At 34.4% G+C, this 17,790-nt stretch overlaps 1 protein-coding gene across 3 annotated transcripts in view; it reads left to right on the top strand.

The window, feature by feature from the left end:
• The window catches only part of LOC149085130 (3',5'-cyclic-AMP phosphodiesterase-like), a 342,555-nt gene that overhangs the window by 36,954 nt on the left and 287,811 nt on the right, over positions 1–17,790 (top strand). The window contains exon 1 of one of the 3 annotated variants that reach the window (XM_089232945.1): positions 15,807–17,314. The exons of the other annotated variants lie outside the window; for them this stretch is intronic. Within the exon in view, the coding sequence (XP_089089071.1) occupies positions 17,130–17,314 (185 nt within the window). The 5' untranslated portion in view covers positions 15,807–17,129. Of the gene's footprint in view, positions 1–15,806; positions 17,315–17,790 lie in introns of those variants that run through there. 3 annotated transcript variants of the gene reach the window in all.

Here is a 17,790-nt window from a genome sequence, read left to right as displayed (position 1 = left end):
AACTGTCTGCAATACTTTGTTGACAGTTTTGTCACACAACCGAAGAAATATGGCTAAAAATATGGGTTGCCCTGGCTAAGGGTATTCACAAGTAATACCTTACACTGAGAGAACTACACATTATTTAGTGATGAAAATGATGCACCGTCGATAGGGAATTACTTCAAGTTTTTTATCCAAGTTTTCTAACAAGGTCGCGCATGTGCGCTGTTGGCAACTGCTTTGAGAAGCTTTTTGCAGCAGTTGCGCTGACTACTATCATGAAGACGCCGTGGTCGGCTGAAGGTGGTTTTCTGTAGTTTTCCAACTCGAAGTTGTAAATGCTAGCCGACCTCTCATTAAAAAAAAATTCTCTCTACAGAGAGCAATAAAACCTACATCATTTAAAATTTCCGCATATTACGTGATAAAGTCAAAAATAAACTACCGAGCTGGTTATTTCAGAAGACAGGGGGCAGCACTTCTGGAATACATGACAGACATTCCTCAGAAACAAACATGACGATGGTATACAGCACATACACGACACATTCCGACATGCACAAATTCATTAGAAGTTCCTGAGAGGAATGTTCACGGAGGTGCATGTGCGGTTTAGCAGTGGTAAAGCATGCAGACGTCACGACATAGGGGTCCAGTACGTGCTCAGGCTAACTGAATATAAATCAATGACGCGTGTTAAACGCCGTGTACGAACTGAGCAAAGTGTGTATCCTCCCGCGTAATTTGAAACAGCGTCTGCAACAATTCATTTAATAAAACTTCAAATGTTATTGAATACTTTTTCAACACATGGAGTCATATATTGGACATCCGCATATCCAGTAATTATGATCGCATTAAACTTTATTAACCTGCAAAAATAAACTTGAGAAGTTGTTCTCTTTAATGCAACTAAAATTTATAACTAATCACGTGTGATTCTCTACCTCTAACCCGATACTCTTTTGGGTACCTTTATTACGGATACCTTGTACATGAACGCACCATTTATTCTACACACACAAATAGAGTTGGATTTTCTTCAGAATTTAATATAAGTCACAATAATAATCTATTATTTCAACTATTCGTAATTCTGATGACAGTATTTTATGTAATTTCCTAATTATTCTGCGATTATCGTTCACGGATCCAGTCAGCTGGATCTTTCCAACTTCTGCGTTAAAAAAAAAACAGTAGATTACTGATTGCATAGCGATTTTCTGCTCGTAGAGCTTTTGTCGGAATTGGGTAAGTTATGGTCTATGAGTTATAAAAAAGAAAACTTTCATAGTTTTGGAAAGAGAGATGATGTATTGGGCAAATGACGCGCAATGAGGAAAAAAAAAAAATTTGGTGAACACAACCAAGATTTTCTGTCAGCCGGCACCAAAGGAAATAAAAATGAACGTTACTGCCGATGTGTGTATAAAACAGAAAAATTCCTAAGTAAAAAAAAAAAAGGAGAAAAATATTCAGAAATCAATATTTTTTATAATAATACCTTTCGTATGATTGATAGGTACGTCTGTATCGAGTCTAGCGAACTATGAAGAACTTATAACTTCCGAAAGTACGAAAAAATAATAGCTTTATAATTAACGAAAGGTTTCCTAAATAGGCATTTAGGAAACATTATTCCAATGGAATAAAAAAAGAATAACAGGTATCACAATTTATAACATGGACGATAGTTAATATTTCTTTTAGAATTATTATATATTTCATTAGTAAATATATTTATACATATTTTTTTTACATATATTATATATGTTTATACATTCATTAGTAAAAATGTTTAGCAATTCGTTTGTCATACTTGTTTCGCTAATATATTATTTACTGCGAATGATGCGTTTTTGCAAGATAATTTCTAAATAATAATAGTAATAAAGGAAAAATAACTGAGAGGAATCGGAAATGTTCCAATCCTTTAATTGAAAATGGGATTCTTAATTTCTTAAATTTGTAATGACTACTTGTATCGGTTCTAGTCAAGAGTGTATTCGATTATTTAGACTGCTGCATAGAAAGGTTGATTAATTTAACACTTTTACGATATTCATGATGATCGAAATGGCAAAAGGAGGCTGGATATAATAAGAAAAGAGATTAATGAAGTTTTCTTCGGTGATGAAGAGCAGATTATCGATATTTTTCAAGGGATTTAATAGTTGTGTTACCGATTGTGTTTGATGAAATGTATAGGATCAATAACAGTTTTTCAAAATTAAAAGTAAATTTCCGTTGATTCATTTTTACTACAGTATTTTAATTAAAAACTTCCAAGTTAACTTTATTTTTATTCAAATTTCAATTTTTAATATCATAAGTTAAATACAAAAGGTAGTTAATATGAAAAACGTAATGATGCTTATTAAAAATTTTGGAACCAATTAAAACCATGTTCTGCTCTAGAATGAGTATGCTCTTCCCGCTGCAGATTTTTAGTTATTAAAACTTTACAACGTGTTTAAAACGGACTCTTTAGAGTCATAACGGATGTCACTGTGATTTTCCAGAAAATTAATATTCCACTCGAAATTCTACTTGCAAAGATATGAAAATAAGGAAAAGCCTGGCCGTTACCAGTTACATTTTTTTTGTACCCTATATAGTGTGGTTTAGTTCGTATTTTATAAATATCCATTTTAACTTATATATCATAAAACTCGAGGCTTCTTCAAATTCTTACTACTTGAATGTCGGAAAGAAATATAAAGGACTTAATTAATTGAAGGGTTCTTTTACTAGACACTCCAGAAATTGCAATGGATGTTCCTGTTTATAAAATCTTAAAATTTTTTATCTTAATCTTGTGTGTGTGTGATGAATTAAGATTATCTAAGATTAAGATCTATTAATTAAGATTTATTATCTTATTAAGATTGTCTCTTGTAGAGTGATAATTTGAGGAGCTTATTTTTTCAAAAGGGAACATTCCCACTTCTTTCCGAAATTCACTTTTTAACTGTTTATGAATCTTTGGAATAAGCTCTGTCAGATTATGCAACCTGGAATATTTTTGGCAAAAATTGCAATGTAAACTTAGTAGTTTCTATCAAAAGGGGGGAACTTATCCACCTTTTTCATACAGTTCGAATTTTTTATCTCTTGATAACGGACCTCTGGATAATGGATACTTATGGAACCGAAAATTTTGTCCGCTAACGAGGTATGTTCGTTAATGGATAGTAAGATACATCGAGTCCCGTCGATAAAATTCAAAATTGTGTCCGTCAGTGGAGATGTCTGCTAACAGGAATGTATGTTATGGGAGGTTCCACTATAGAATGATCTTGTTTCTTGTGTTGATGACGATAGGGAAGTGAAAGTACCTTCCTGGGCTAGTTAAAACTTTCTCGAATCAACAGGTGATGGACGTAGAAATTTCTAATTTTTCAGGCTTGTGACCAGCTTAAATTTTAATCAAGACATAACATTTCCACTAATTTCCTTTCAAAACGTAACATTTCCAAAATTCAAATGGGGATAGCATTCTTGAATGTTGATCACGAATATCATAGTATTTAAATATTCTTCTACCATCCCTACATGCTACCAGTTGACCTATTTTTTTATTTTTGTAAAGCAACGTATCATTCCGAAATACGTGTTTTACTTTTACTGTAAATTTAGCAAAAGAGGAAATGTTCCCCTTTTTAAAAAAAATATATATATAAGCTCCTCGTTTTTTTCAAATAATATATATTTTGATTTCAGTGAAATAAGACAGTATAACAGATGCAATAACGTGTTTTTTTCGAATCGCGTAAAAACGATTTGGTATGGAGGAATAATGTCTGTGTTCAATTGGAGGTGTTTTAAGCGCGGTATGTTCTCTGAAAATTTAGCGCTAGAACAAGATTATAGTCAAATACGTCAAGCAGAGAAATGCAAATTTTCAAAATTTGTGGCAACAAACTCTTTTAAAGACACAAGTTTTGAGCGGAGGAATAAATTCGTGGAAATTGTCGATCTCTTTATCTCGTGACACTCACGCACACTCTCTTTAATACTCGGTATCGATTCCAACGTCATCCCTAAGAGAAGAGTCATTAAGATCATCCCACATTCTTTCAAGGCGCTTTGATTCCGAATCGTATAATTTTTGAAATCTAGAATTTCTAAATCTTTCTCGTTTCGGTTTGGAGTGATATTGAAAGGAACTACTATCATTTTCAACATAATTCACAGTCTCGCGACAAATTTGATAGAAACGCAATACCATGTCTCCAAAACACCATAAATTATCAAAGGTTCTAATGCCACGCTTAATGAAAGCGAAATTTAATTTTTCCGAAATAAAAATTATTTCCCCCCATTAAAATTCAAGTATTCAGTTATTTTCCTTTTTTTCATTTTCAACGTGCATCATTATGCCTTTTATGTTTAGTTACAAAGAAAATGCATAAAACGTAAACTTGAGAAGCTAATTAGAATATTTAAATCTGAATGCATAATGTAATAACGTGTTCATTCGATGCTTTTATTAGAGGAAAGGAAAAATTCTAGTAAGTTCACTCATATATAAGTTAAGAATTCGATATACAGGTGATTCAAATCGTTTGTCCTTAGGACTAACTCTGTAACCGTTGATTTTATAGAAGTGTATAGGCCTACTTCCAATTACAAAAAGCTTTCAAATGACATGCGGTTTTTTCAAATAACACAATTTTTTTGAAGGAACAAGGCAACAACTTTCTAGAACGTAACGATGAACCTCTACGCTAATTATACGAAGCACAGATCACTGGATAACAAGCGAAGATTATTGGAAAGAAAAGTCCCATTCTTCTCTGTGGGGAATCGAACCACCAACCTCGCCGCACTTTCCGGGCGCGGGCTCTACCATTAAGCTACAGAGGACAGATAATTTTCTTTCCTAACAACATTGTGTTTCTTTGGGCTGAACGGGACTGACTGCACAATAGACAGCCCAAAGGAACACGGTGTTCTTACGACAGGAAACGTCTGTCTCCTGTAGCTTAATGGTAGAGCACGCGCCCGGAAAGTGCAAGGTTGGTGGTTCGATTCCCCACAGAAGGAATTATTAATTCGTTCCAATTATCTTCGCTTGGTATCCAGTCATCCGTACTTCGAACAACTTCCTAATTAGGCGTTTCAGCTCGTGGAGACTGTATAAGAAGTTAATGTTTTTATTTTTTATGCGTAAACCCCTCAAACAAATTACTTTAAATAAAATTATTTAAAGAAATCGCATGTCATTTGAAAACTTTTTGTAATTGGAAGTACACTTCTAAAGTCAACGGTTACAGAGTTAGCCCTACGAACAAAGCATTGGAATCACCCTGTATTTTAAGACTAGCTTCAGTGAACGTATTTTTTTCCCATTCAATATGTGGGCACACAAAACTGATGTAATAGAAGGTTAACACTCTTCAGATTCAGTCAATAAAGCATAGACTAATTAAAGAAAGCCATTTTCTTTCAATTTCACAAAAAATGTCGTTTTTCCCGGATTTTTTTTTTTGACTACTCTAAATTTTAGTTATCATAAAATGGGAAAGCCATTAAACCATGTCCCGGCAGCGCGATAACCATCACTGTCCTGATAAGAATACCATTTAATGGTCGCAGTCGTGTAGTTCCAGTACCAAATAATCGTTTGCAATTCGTATGCTCATGCAAATCACAGATTGGTTCTTGTATTCCTCTATAGTAGTTAAAACTGTTTTGTCATACTTTGTTTTTTCCCCGACATTTTGCTGATGGACATTCTCTTGTGGAATTTTTTAGAATTAATTTTCAGCAGAAAGCTGCTCCGTTAAATTATTACGACCAGTTTTTAAACATAAAGAGTGATTTCAAATCTTTCACGCTTCAAGTACCATCTGAAAATGCACGTTACTTGCTTATACTTGCATTCCTCTTTGGAATGTGTGTGTGATTTGTACATTCCTCTTTGGAATGCGTACATGATTTATGCATTCCTCTTTGGAATGCGTACATGATTTATGCATTCCTCTTTGGAATGAGTATGTGACTTGCGTTTCTCCTTGAAATGCCTATGTGACTTGCGTATATACTTGAAATGCATATGGAACTTGCGTATATACTTGAAATGCATATGGAACTTGCGTATATACTTGAAATGCATATGGAACTTGCGTATATACTTGAAATGCGCACGTGACTTTATGTGACTCCTGCTCAAAATGCGTGTATGGATCCTGCTCACAATGCGTATGTGACTAGCTTACATCCCAAAAATGCCATGTAAACTACGTACTTCCTGAAAATGCCTATGTGTATGTGACTTGCGTACCCTCACTTGCATAAATCACCAATATTTATATTTTTTTATCGTTGTACATCTGTTTCCACCATTACGGATTATTTTTTGATGTATTCTTTCAGGTAACACGGCGTGAGTTACTGGAATAAATAAGAAAGAACAACCCACGGAAAAAAAAAACCGCACACAATACCTTTAATTTCGTTCTATACAAATTTTTTTGATCGATTTTAAAACTCATTGCGTTTCACTTGAAACATTAAGTTGATCAGCCAATCGAGAGTATGGCAGAAACAAAAATGAATAAATCAATGAAAAAAAAGAGCAAAAATTGTAAACAGATCTATCCTGAAAGGAAATGCGATCTCCAGTCGGTAGCTTTTCTTAACTTATTTGCGATAACGGCAACCATTAAGTACGTGAGAGCCATCTCTTATTAGCCTACATTTGGTTGTGTAACGTTGTCTCTCGTTCATTATAGTATAAGATGGGTTGTGTGTTGTCTAGATGAAGCAATAAGAAAGAATCACAAACGATCCACAAATTCCAGATTAAATATAGCTTTGAGAATAGTTTATAATTTTTTTTTTCCATTTTCAAATCAAAATTTTCACATACCGTCGTTGTTTCTGGAAGTCATCTCTTTGTATGTGTTTTCTTAAAAGGGGCATCTAAATCCATTTTTTTTTTTTGCCCGTCCCATTGGCTCACTTTGTTCATACATCATTGAAAAGAGTAAGTAGCTGCTACCCATCAAGGGTACTTGTGCCCACGAAAGAAAACATTTACAAGATGGGAAAATTCTTTTTGTTTCGTGCCACGGAATTGTTTTTTCATGGAAAAATCCGTTTCACTACAGAGATGAGAACCGTTTTTCGATAAAAAAAAATATCCTATATATATATATATATATATAATATAAATTCACGTTTGTTTTTTGTCTAAACTTATTTTATCTTGTTTTTACGGATGAGAGTAATTTCAGGTGCGGTGAAAATTTAGAATGTATTCCGAGAATCTTGATGATTTTCTTGATGCACGTATTCAATGTATAACTATGAGGGATTTCTCAGGTGTATGTGTCTTGGTATTTATTCATCCTCCCACTCTTTTCGTGTTTTTTTAAAAATAAGAATGTTTCAACACAGATACATTGTCAAGAACATATTTTGTGACACGCTCGCAAGAATATTGATAGATGTACTAGTATATATGTACATACAAAAAATTTATATTTGAATTTCAGATTTCTAGAAAGTCTGAGGTAAATTTTTGACTTACATACATATTTTTTTGTAGTGAAAAATAGGTAAAATAAGACAAAATATCATCGTAGTATTTCCCTAACGTGTTGAAGTTTCTAGTAACATCCACATCGATTTTTATTACCATGTCCTAATTTGTCTTAGTTATCACATATGGATATTTGATCGTACTGAGCTTCAAGAAACAACGTATATATGCTACTGCCACAGCCAGAAATTGTATAATTTGCGACGGGCCGGCCACTTCGCAAATTGGCCAATTTCGTTAAATATTGACCCAGCCAATGTCCGAAATTCAGACATGGTCCGGGCAGTTCGCGAAGTGGCCGGTGATCCCTGGCCAAACTCTTGTCCATTTCACGAAGTAGCCGGCCCCGTTTCGAATTGTCCACACTTCGGGCTTTGGCAGTAACATATTCATACTGTCAACCCTCTATGGTCCGGAGAATATATTTAAATATACATGACAAATACATGGTCAAGAAGCCAATTATATCGATGGTCATTATGCCAATTTTTTATCCCAATTTTTGTTTGTATTTTTGAAAGTACATCTTTTGGTGCCATTTGAGTACAAAATACGGCTAGTTAAGTACAATAATTTTTTTTAATTGATGTGTTGATGTACTGTTTCAATTGAAAATATACTCTAACAGCACCTACATTTACATTCATTTGTTGAAACATTGTTGAAATATCATTTTTTTATATGAAAACAGAAAACAAATTAATTATGTGAACTGGAAAGCAAAAAAAAGAACAATGAAAATTTCATAAAGAAAAAATAGAATTCAGAAATGAAAAATTCGAAAATGAAAAATTCAAAAAAGAATTCGAAAATGAAAAATTCAAAAATGAAAAATTCAAAAATGAAAAATTCAAAAATGAAAAATTCAAAAATGAAAAATTCAAAAATGAAAAATTCAAAAATGAAAAATTCAAAAAAGAATTCAAAAATGAAAAAAGTTATAGCCAATGTGTAGAGCAATGTCAGAGTGTTCTGAGAGCATATTCTGGCATTCATAGCCTAAATAGATGCTCGATCCCTCGACGTTCTGCTGAAGTACAATTGAATTTAAAAATCAAAATAGAAGCAAAAACAAATGTTTTTTTGTCCAGTAGGAAAGAAGCAAAGAAGCAGTCAATATAAAAATATATAAAATAGATGCAGAAGGTGCAAGTACATACCATGTGTAAGTCGTACGCGGGTTGTGTTCAAAGTGACGAGTTAGTTATTGGTGTGAGGAGGAAGTAAGTCCAAGGTGTAAGGAGGAAACCCGTTGCATATTAAGATTTTTTTTGAGATTATTTAATGCATTTTAAAAATCGTTGGCATTATTACAAATATTTTAGATGCGAGAAACTTGAGAAAATACAATATTTTTGAAAACGTTTTTGCTGATATTTGAATTGTGATTGGTTAGAAAATTAACTTTAAAATTGAAGCCTTTTCTTTTGTCGTGGATACCAGTAAAGATTGTTAGCAATGTTTATTTTTAAGTCAAGGAAATCAGCTTGATTGTTGGTGTGATTAGTTAAAAATCTTAATTAGTTAATTAAATCTTAAAGAAACTAATCACAACACTAATCAAGCTGATTTCCTTGACTTAAAAATAAACATTACTAACAATATGGTCTTTACTGGTATCCACGACAAAAGAAAATACTTCAATTTTAAAGTCAATTTTCTAAGCAATCACGATTCAAATATCAGCAAAAAGATTTTATATATATATAAAAATTAAGAAACTAAGAAACGAAATATAAGAACACCTCATAGGGCGGCAAAATAAGTAGTGCCTAGAACGGCAAGAGCCTGAAGTCTGCCTCTGCCTAGAGGGACCGGGGCAACCACTTATAAATAAGCAGCCGAATGAAACTTTATCTGAAAAAAATGATCAAGCTCTGCTCGAATCATGTATGCTGGAATAAATTTTGAAGTCCTCAAAATCTTTCTTGTCAGTATGTAAAGTAAATTTATATTACCATTTCAACGAGATAAAAATCGATTGCAATCACAAGGAAATGAAAAATCTTCATTGCAACATGTAGAACTTGGTATGAAAATTCGACTCGATGAATAATCAATAGAAAAAATTCGAAACCAGTAATTATTTTGAATATGTCAATTGATAAAACAATTAGTTTGATTGAAATTTTTTGATGGAATCATTGCTATTATTTTACTGTTTCCAGCAGTCACCTTCGTAAAGCTACCATTTTTAAATCCTTTATTGAAGCTTTTTACGCCTAACGGTTTCGATGGAATTTTAAAGTAACTCAAAAAAAATATTGCTCTGTTTTTTTTATGAATGTGTGATCGAACTCAAAAGATAGGGTACGAAAAAAACCGATCGCGCAATAAATACTATGCACCGTATACACCTTCCCTTAAAATATTTTTACTTAACACTGAGGGAGAGCAAATTACCATATTTTATATAAAAAAGTGTTGATATGGTTGAACAATTTTTCGAATTGATCTCATTTCTGGCAAACACTTAACAAATCTGATGATAAATTTGCTAATATAGAGGACGAAGGTAATAATCAGTAACAAGGTTATAACATCACACCATATGGCGAGAAAAACACCAATCGTGAAAGAAGGCCGAACGCGACTTCTAACGGGATTTAATATTTCAGTTCATTTTCAAAAAGCTGCAAACCTCAGAGGAAGAAATTTATTGTCGTTGGGTGTTTGGCGCTTAACTGACCGCAGGATCGGACTTAGGCAGGTGCGAAGGATGCAGTCGCACCGGGCCCCTAAATTTTAGGGGCCGCAAAACGAATTAAAAATGCTTTGTTTACATTGTAAAAAATACGTTGATTATGATTACATTGAGCAACATTTTGACTTCTTATCAAATCGCTATCTTAGGGGCCGTTCAAGTATTAAGTAAGCAAATTTTTAGCCATTTTTTTAATGCCCTTTCCCCCCCCCCCCTTGTCAGCAAAATTTCGTCATCACTGCCCCCCTACCTCCAAACGGATAATGGTGGGATCAGAAACGTACGCGGGAGGGGGGGGGGCATAGGGAGCTCGTGCGCCTCCCCAGACGAAAAAAAAAAATTTTAATTTAAATTTCGAAAGAAAATACCTTTATATGTAATTATGGTCTATTTCTGTTAATTTCAATGCTATTTGAAGGGTAAGAACTCAAAATTTCTCTTTAAGAAATTCATTGCGACCCACCCTTTAAGCCCTATATGGTAAACCCTTGACCCGCAGACCAAATGTGGCCCTGAAGGTTATCTGATGTGGCTTGCCCCCCCCCCAAACCCAATTTTGTAAAAATGAACTAAGCGGCACATTTACAAATCGCTTAAATGACCCGTGGCACAATTCCAGATCATTGAAGTAGGCCTCAAAGATCACTTTCACATTCAAAGATCACATAAGTAACCCGCGACACAGTCACAGAACACTTAAACGATCCGTGGCGCATTCAGAGATCCCTTGAGTGACATGTGGCGCAGTTTTAGAGCACTTAAGCGGACCCAGTGTGGTTCTACATCACTCGTTACCCACGGAACATTCCCAGATTACTTACGTGATCCGTGACATAATTACGGATCACTTGAGTGATGCGTGGCACAGTTCCAGAGCACTTAAGCGGCCCGGAAACATTTCCAGAGCACTTAAGCGGCCCGGAAACATTTCCAGAGCACTTAAGCCTCCCGGAAACATTTAGAGATCAAAGTTGCTCTGTAGGGGGACTTATCAATAGGGAGAATGTTAGTTCAGGTGCCCAATAACTATTGAAAGGTTTTTCCGTTTCTGGCGCACCGAATAAGATGCCATTAAAAGAATATTTCATATCTTCATAAAGGGTGGTTGATGACGTAAGCATCGTCCAAACCCCCCCCCCCCCGTCATCAAATCGGAATCCCCCCCCCCCCATCGATGCTGACGTAATATTTGAATGACCGCATAAGATTCTGTCTAAGACCCTCGAGATCTAGGATTTTGACAACCCCCCTCCCGAACCCGCATCTCATAATTTCGTGCCCTAGGCAAATACTATTTTTGGGCGGCTCGTACAGTTTTCTTTGAGGCAGAGGTGTGGGGGATTTGCCTGTAATGCAAAAAGCATCCAAATTCTTAGCCCTGTAAATTTGAGGGCACGTGCCCCATTTGTTCAGGAGCGCTGAATTTTCTCACTCCAACTACGTACTTATTTAATACTACTCGGGGAGGGGGGTGCGGCAAAATGCATGCTTGTCACAGCTGAAAGAGTATTCGTGACTGTGATGTGTACAGATGGCGCCCACATTTTGAAGCAGAATGGGTCCGATACCTATGCCCGAGAATAGCATTGGCATCGGAACCTGGGGACTGAGTCTTGAAAAAATTATTTCGGAGGGCCACAAAATAGTTAAGCCCGTCTCTACTGTAATGACATAGGTAATAGAAGAAGATTACAATATGCGGAATGCGAGGATTTTTCGCCGAGACCTGCCTTCAGGGCAATTTCAACGGTTTACAGAGATGGCCTTAAGAAGAAGAATACACTATAATTAAACTATTAATTTATAAAACATAAATGCTCTGTTAATAAATTAAAGATTAATTGAACTAATTGTTTTTTGAATTAATTATCAAATTTGATTAAAGAGAAAAATTAAAAACTGTTTTGTATACGAGTAAGTATATTTTAGTCTCCATTTTAATCATTTAAAGTAAATTTTTCCATCCTGTTTGAATTCGCAAAAATGCTTTAATAGATGGCGCTTTACATAATTCAAAAACTAAGTTATGCATTAAAAATCGTATGGGGTAAATGATTGGTTCATCATTCAGCCTTTGACTATCATTATGGTTCCCCACATCCTGCAACACGGCCCCTAGGCCAGTGCCGTCGTAACGCATGGGCCCAACCGGGGCTGAGAACCAACCCAAAACCTGGAGGCTGAGTCTTATTTCAGCCCCCTCAAAAGGATCTTGAAAAATTATTTCGTTTTGCCGTAAAGCAGCTGTTTTCGCACCTGGCCGCAAAATAGTTAAGCCCGTCCGTGACTGACCGTTACAAAAATGACACGTCACTAAAATTCAAAACGTTATAACTCCCCTAATTCCCAGTGATAAAACAGAAAACACTCTTCCTTATTAGTTTTTCTACAAGGAATCATGTTTCTAATTATTGGGTGGTCGATAGTGTACATCCTGTATATTCAATTATTTGAGCATAAATAATAAACACACCAGTTGATCCTGCAAGTTGCATGTTGTAGTAAAAAAAAAAAGGTAAAATAAGGCAGAGTAAAATATCGTAGATTTCCAAAATTTGTGTAAAGTTACTAATAAAATTTACATACATTTTTATTAAAAACTCCAAATTTATCATAGCTATGACATATGAATATCTGATAGTACAGAACTTCATGAAACTACGTATGTACTAATGATATTTGAACAAAAAAATCGCATTATAAAACTTCTAAGTATTCCTCGAAAAGATTATTACTTTATTAAATTTCAAAACCAATTATACCAAATGATAATTAACAAACTCTCATTGCTAGTGAAAGCACTCATTTACTTAATTTTATTAGCATAAAGAATATAAACAGACAAGTTGATCATGTCGCTTCCATTAAAATGACGACTCTAATTAAAACATTCCCGAACAATAGGATTATAATACTAAACATGGAAATCTTTTAAAAATAATAAGTTTTAGCTGTTTTACCTATAATTTCTTTGAATGCATTTAAGATGAATTTCGAAATGATCCGCCAAGTTCAATATTGTTATAATTAAAAAAGCATACGTGAAAATAAAGACAATAATAAATGCATTTATATGCCATATTAATATTTATTTCACTAATTGGAATGTATCAACAGGAATTTTTTTATTACTTTTGTATCACCGGAACTGCAGGGTGGTTATATGAGCACCTCCTAGAGATAGGCCTCCGCACGCTGCGCGTGACGTCAGCAAGTAGTCCATTTTCTTTCAGATTATTCAGGGGAAAAAATTCCCTGCTCGTGCCAGTACAATCGTTGTGGGGAAAAGAAATGATCGGGCTCAGGATTGGCGATTTCTATGCTGACGACGAAATAGGACGCTGGGGTTCAAAATGTGCCAAACTTGCTAGGTAGTCTTAATGAACAGATGAACTTGGCAACCCGTGCGGAGGTCTTCTATCTCTAAGAGGTGCTGGTTATATGCGGTTATTCAAGTCGATCTATACGTATACCTATACCAGTTTCAAAAATAGAACTGATTGCACTTTATTCAAATGAAAATTATTACAATTTGTAATGGCATAACATTACAGTCATTATATGAGTTTTGTAAAAGATTTTAGATTAAATAAATTTAATGAAGGTCTCTGAATCATATAAAAGAAGAGCGTTGGTCTTATGCCATCACGCTTATATCAGCACAATTTCCATTTTACTGGTAATTACGTATATGTATAATATCGTTTTAGGCGGATATCATTTGGGATTTACAAATATATCCGTTTATATAATACATAAATATTATTATGTATTTTATAACTGTTGTAAACATGATGGGTACGCGATAAATTTTGATATTCGGGTAGATGATCATTAATTATTAAAGCCATACTCGAATATCATTTTTATAAACATTTGAGTAATTTCTAAATGTTCACATTGTTGAACGTTATAATGGATTAAATCTATCTCGTATTTTTGTAAATTTCAACAGTTTTAAAATTTTTATGGGAATAATCCTTTTTTTTCGTATCTTTTCTGTGTTGATGATGGCAGAGTATCTTTAATAAGATATATGGTTGATGCCCGAACAGCTGGTAATTTCTACATCTGCATTTCAGTTGGTAAATTTTACGCCTTCACTTATAATAACAGAAATTTACTTCGCAACATTTTAAGAAAATTCGGCGAGACATCATGATCAAAATTTTTGATTTTTGCCATTTTTACGACCATCTTGTATCATTTATCAGATATTATTTTTAGCTCATAAAAAGTAGCAAAAATCAAAAATTTCAATCACTGATATCTCGGTGAATTTTTTTTTCAAGCGGTACGAAATAAAATTTATTTTACTACCAATTGGACAGGATTTTATCCGGGAAAACGTAAATAATACGTTGTAGAACAATAAGGCGCAGATTTAACTAATTGTAATATTTTTTGATTAGAGGACGTATATTTCCTTAATTATATGAATTTCACGGGGTTTATATATATAAATTATCACAGTTCAACTTCTTTTTTCTATTTTGTCTTCAATTTCAACCGAAGAATCAACGGAATAATTTCGATTTCTTTTGGGCATTTTGTGAAACAATTTGCATTATATACAACAATAATATAGCAGATGGCAAATTTTGAAACCACTGCTATATATATATATATATATAAAGAAAATGGCATCAAAAATCATAAAAAAGTAGCTGAAATGTTCATTATCCGTGAGTAGTTGTGTTTCATATTTCTAACATAATCATTGTTCGTATAAAATTTCAGAAACAAATGTGATTGAACTTAATCACACCTATTGTTATTAAGAAAGCGATTTATGTTACCGACTCGATAGAAATTAAGGTTTTATTTTCTTCAATAATCACTTCACATATAGGAAAAACATCTGTGAAATTTGCTGCCAAACATTTTCTTTTCCCCATAGAAACAGATGTTTATTCATTATTTCCTGTAGAAAACGACAAGTAATCAACAAAGTTTTGAAATTAATAATCTATAAAGAGGCAGACATGTTATGTGCAAATGGTTACACTGCACCAGGAAAAGACCATAGACACATTGTTATCATGGGAACTATGGATGTATCATCTGAATGAATGTACTAAAATATACATGAGTTTTTTCTCTTTTGAGAAAGTGTAATCAAGAGACCCAGTAATTGCTGGCGGAAATGGAGGATACATATAAAGAGTTCTTCATCTTAAAGTTCTTTTTTTTCGGTTCATTTGCGGGCAAAGTTTCTGAGGCTGATTGTGTTACGTGTGTGTCTTCGAAAGAGCACTAGCTGCAGCAGACAAGGCTATTATTAACAATGGTGGTGATGATGTTCGAGTTGATATGGTTATTGTCATTCCAGAGAAACAGTTTTCACACATCATGTATATGTGTGAAGGAAATCGGAAGCGGGTGCCCCTAAAAACACACACACGCACACACTACTCCATACATCGTTTGTGGAACCACGTGATCATTTAGTCGAAAGAGCGTCGTTTTGCCGAGGGGGGTAGAAAAAGAGTAGGGGAGTGAATCGATTCGATGGGCGGCGAAGGGCGCCACTGTCTCTCGAACCGTGAATCGGATCAGTTGCGTGAAACCTCTCGGGCAAATACTTCTCTGACTTTTAAGTTCACCACGTTGTTATTGTTGTTGCTGCTGAATATCCTACATTGTTTTGGTTCCCGACGGGAATTAAGCCAATTTTTACTGGGGGTAGAAAAAACAGAACTATATAATAAAAACGAGAATTATCGAGAGAAATAGTGATGGACTATGTTCAAGTAGTGGCCAAGTTGTCCCGGAACGAAACTTGTCCGCAAAGTTAAGTGACCGAAGACGAAGAAAAAGTTTTTCGTCCCGTTTTTTGAAAGGTAATACGGAACTTCTTTTTTTTATTACTTCTTCTTTTTAAAGAGTTTTGTGGCACGTTACGTGAAGGAAAATGATTTAGGAAATGATCAATTTCAAAATAATTAGTCATGACGTAAAGACAACGATAAGATATTTACGGAAATAATTAAAGAAAAAATTGTTTCTTAATTTTTATTTTCCGTGAAAACTGTGATTCTGTGAAGAAGAAGAAGAAATTATTTCGTGTTCTTAAGTTTTTATTTAGTTTGTTTGTTTCGGATGAGGGCAACACACACGTTTTCTCAAAGACTTCAAGGTCGATTTCTTGTACGTGTGAAAGTGATAGAAATTGCGCATACTCTTGTCGACACCAAGACGCTTCTCCTGGGGGTTGGACAGTGGATACCGTTTGATATCCCGGAAGTTTTCGTATCACTTGTTGGAGACAGTTAACAATACTGTTCGTGAGTCCGATGATTCGAACCAAGGCCTTTGGTGACACGATTTTTTTAAGAAGTGACGTTGCAGTTGGATAAACTGTTTAGGTACTATATCTATTTTTTTTTCTCTTTTCTTTTCTCTGTTCCTCTCGCATTACATTAGCCGGTTCAGCTGCATCTGCTACTACCTACTGACAAGTTTTTCAAGCTAGTGTGACGATTCTTATATATGTTATATATATGCTTAAGATTATATATATATGCTTAAGATTATATATATATTTTTTCACGGTTCGACGGCGAACACGTGCAAGCAAGCGTGGGCAAAGAAAGCTTCCTCAAGAATTGATTAGCAACTTTGAGAAAAATAAAAGACAGACTATAGAATGCTTTGACCTCTAGAAATGTTGCCGATTATGACGATCAATCAAAAATCTCATGAAATGCATCAATTAGGAACTAAATTCACATTGATGAAAATCACTGGGACATACTGTGTCTTTTAGCTGAAGGACAAACATTCTTTTTACAAAGAACTCGATCATGTTTATTTAATTTTTTTTTTGCCACCGTGATTATTCAGAATTTTGAGCTATGTACAATTAAATTATTCACATCATAATAATTGATGAAATTCAAAATGGCTGAAGGAGGAGAAGAAAAGAGTTTACCGTTGATAAACGTTCAAGAAGAAGATGAAGAAGATTGCGATAAGAATCCATCTGAAGGACGAAGGCCTAGTCATTCATCTGGCTTGGGATTCCTGGTGATTCCCCATTCGGTTCCGAGGAGAAGACATTCTTGGATATGTGGGTAAGTTTTTATGCTTGTTGATATTTTGCCCACAATTGTTTTCAGCCCTAATGTCAAGACAGAAACCGCATACTATGAGTGATGTTTGGTAATCTTTATATGTATATATATATAATTGATACCAAGTACGCAGTGAAGTTGCAGTGAGCAATATTAAAGATGTGCAAATGCCAAATCCTTCAACACTTAAATGCGTAGCTTTGCATATGTGCAAAGGGTTCTTTAATTTAAACGTTCAGTACTGCAGCGAGTTCGAAGATAAAAATTCAGAATCACCTTTACACATAAGGTGAGGTGATATTCTTTCCATTTTATATTTTGAATTTGCTGGTAGATGTCTCAATTAACGACAACAACTCTGTTTTTTGCTGAGCCTGTGTGGCTATGATTTTGCGAATTTGTTAAAATGTTTTTGTTTGCATTTTTCTTTTTCACCTTGAAAATTTGCAATCCGATTGTTTTTTTTACAGTAGAAG

Source organism: Pholcus phalangioides, unplaced genomic scaffold, assembly GCF_987345545.1.
Source record: "Pholcus phalangioides strain wild (caught in Gottingen) unplaced genomic scaffold, Ppha-v1.0 ptg000007l_1, whole genome shotgun sequence".
NCBI classification, from domain to species: domain Eukaryota; kingdom Metazoa; phylum Arthropoda; class Arachnida; order Araneae; family Pholcidae; genus Pholcus; species Pholcus phalangioides.
This window is presented reverse-complemented; position numbering and strand designations above follow the sequence as displayed.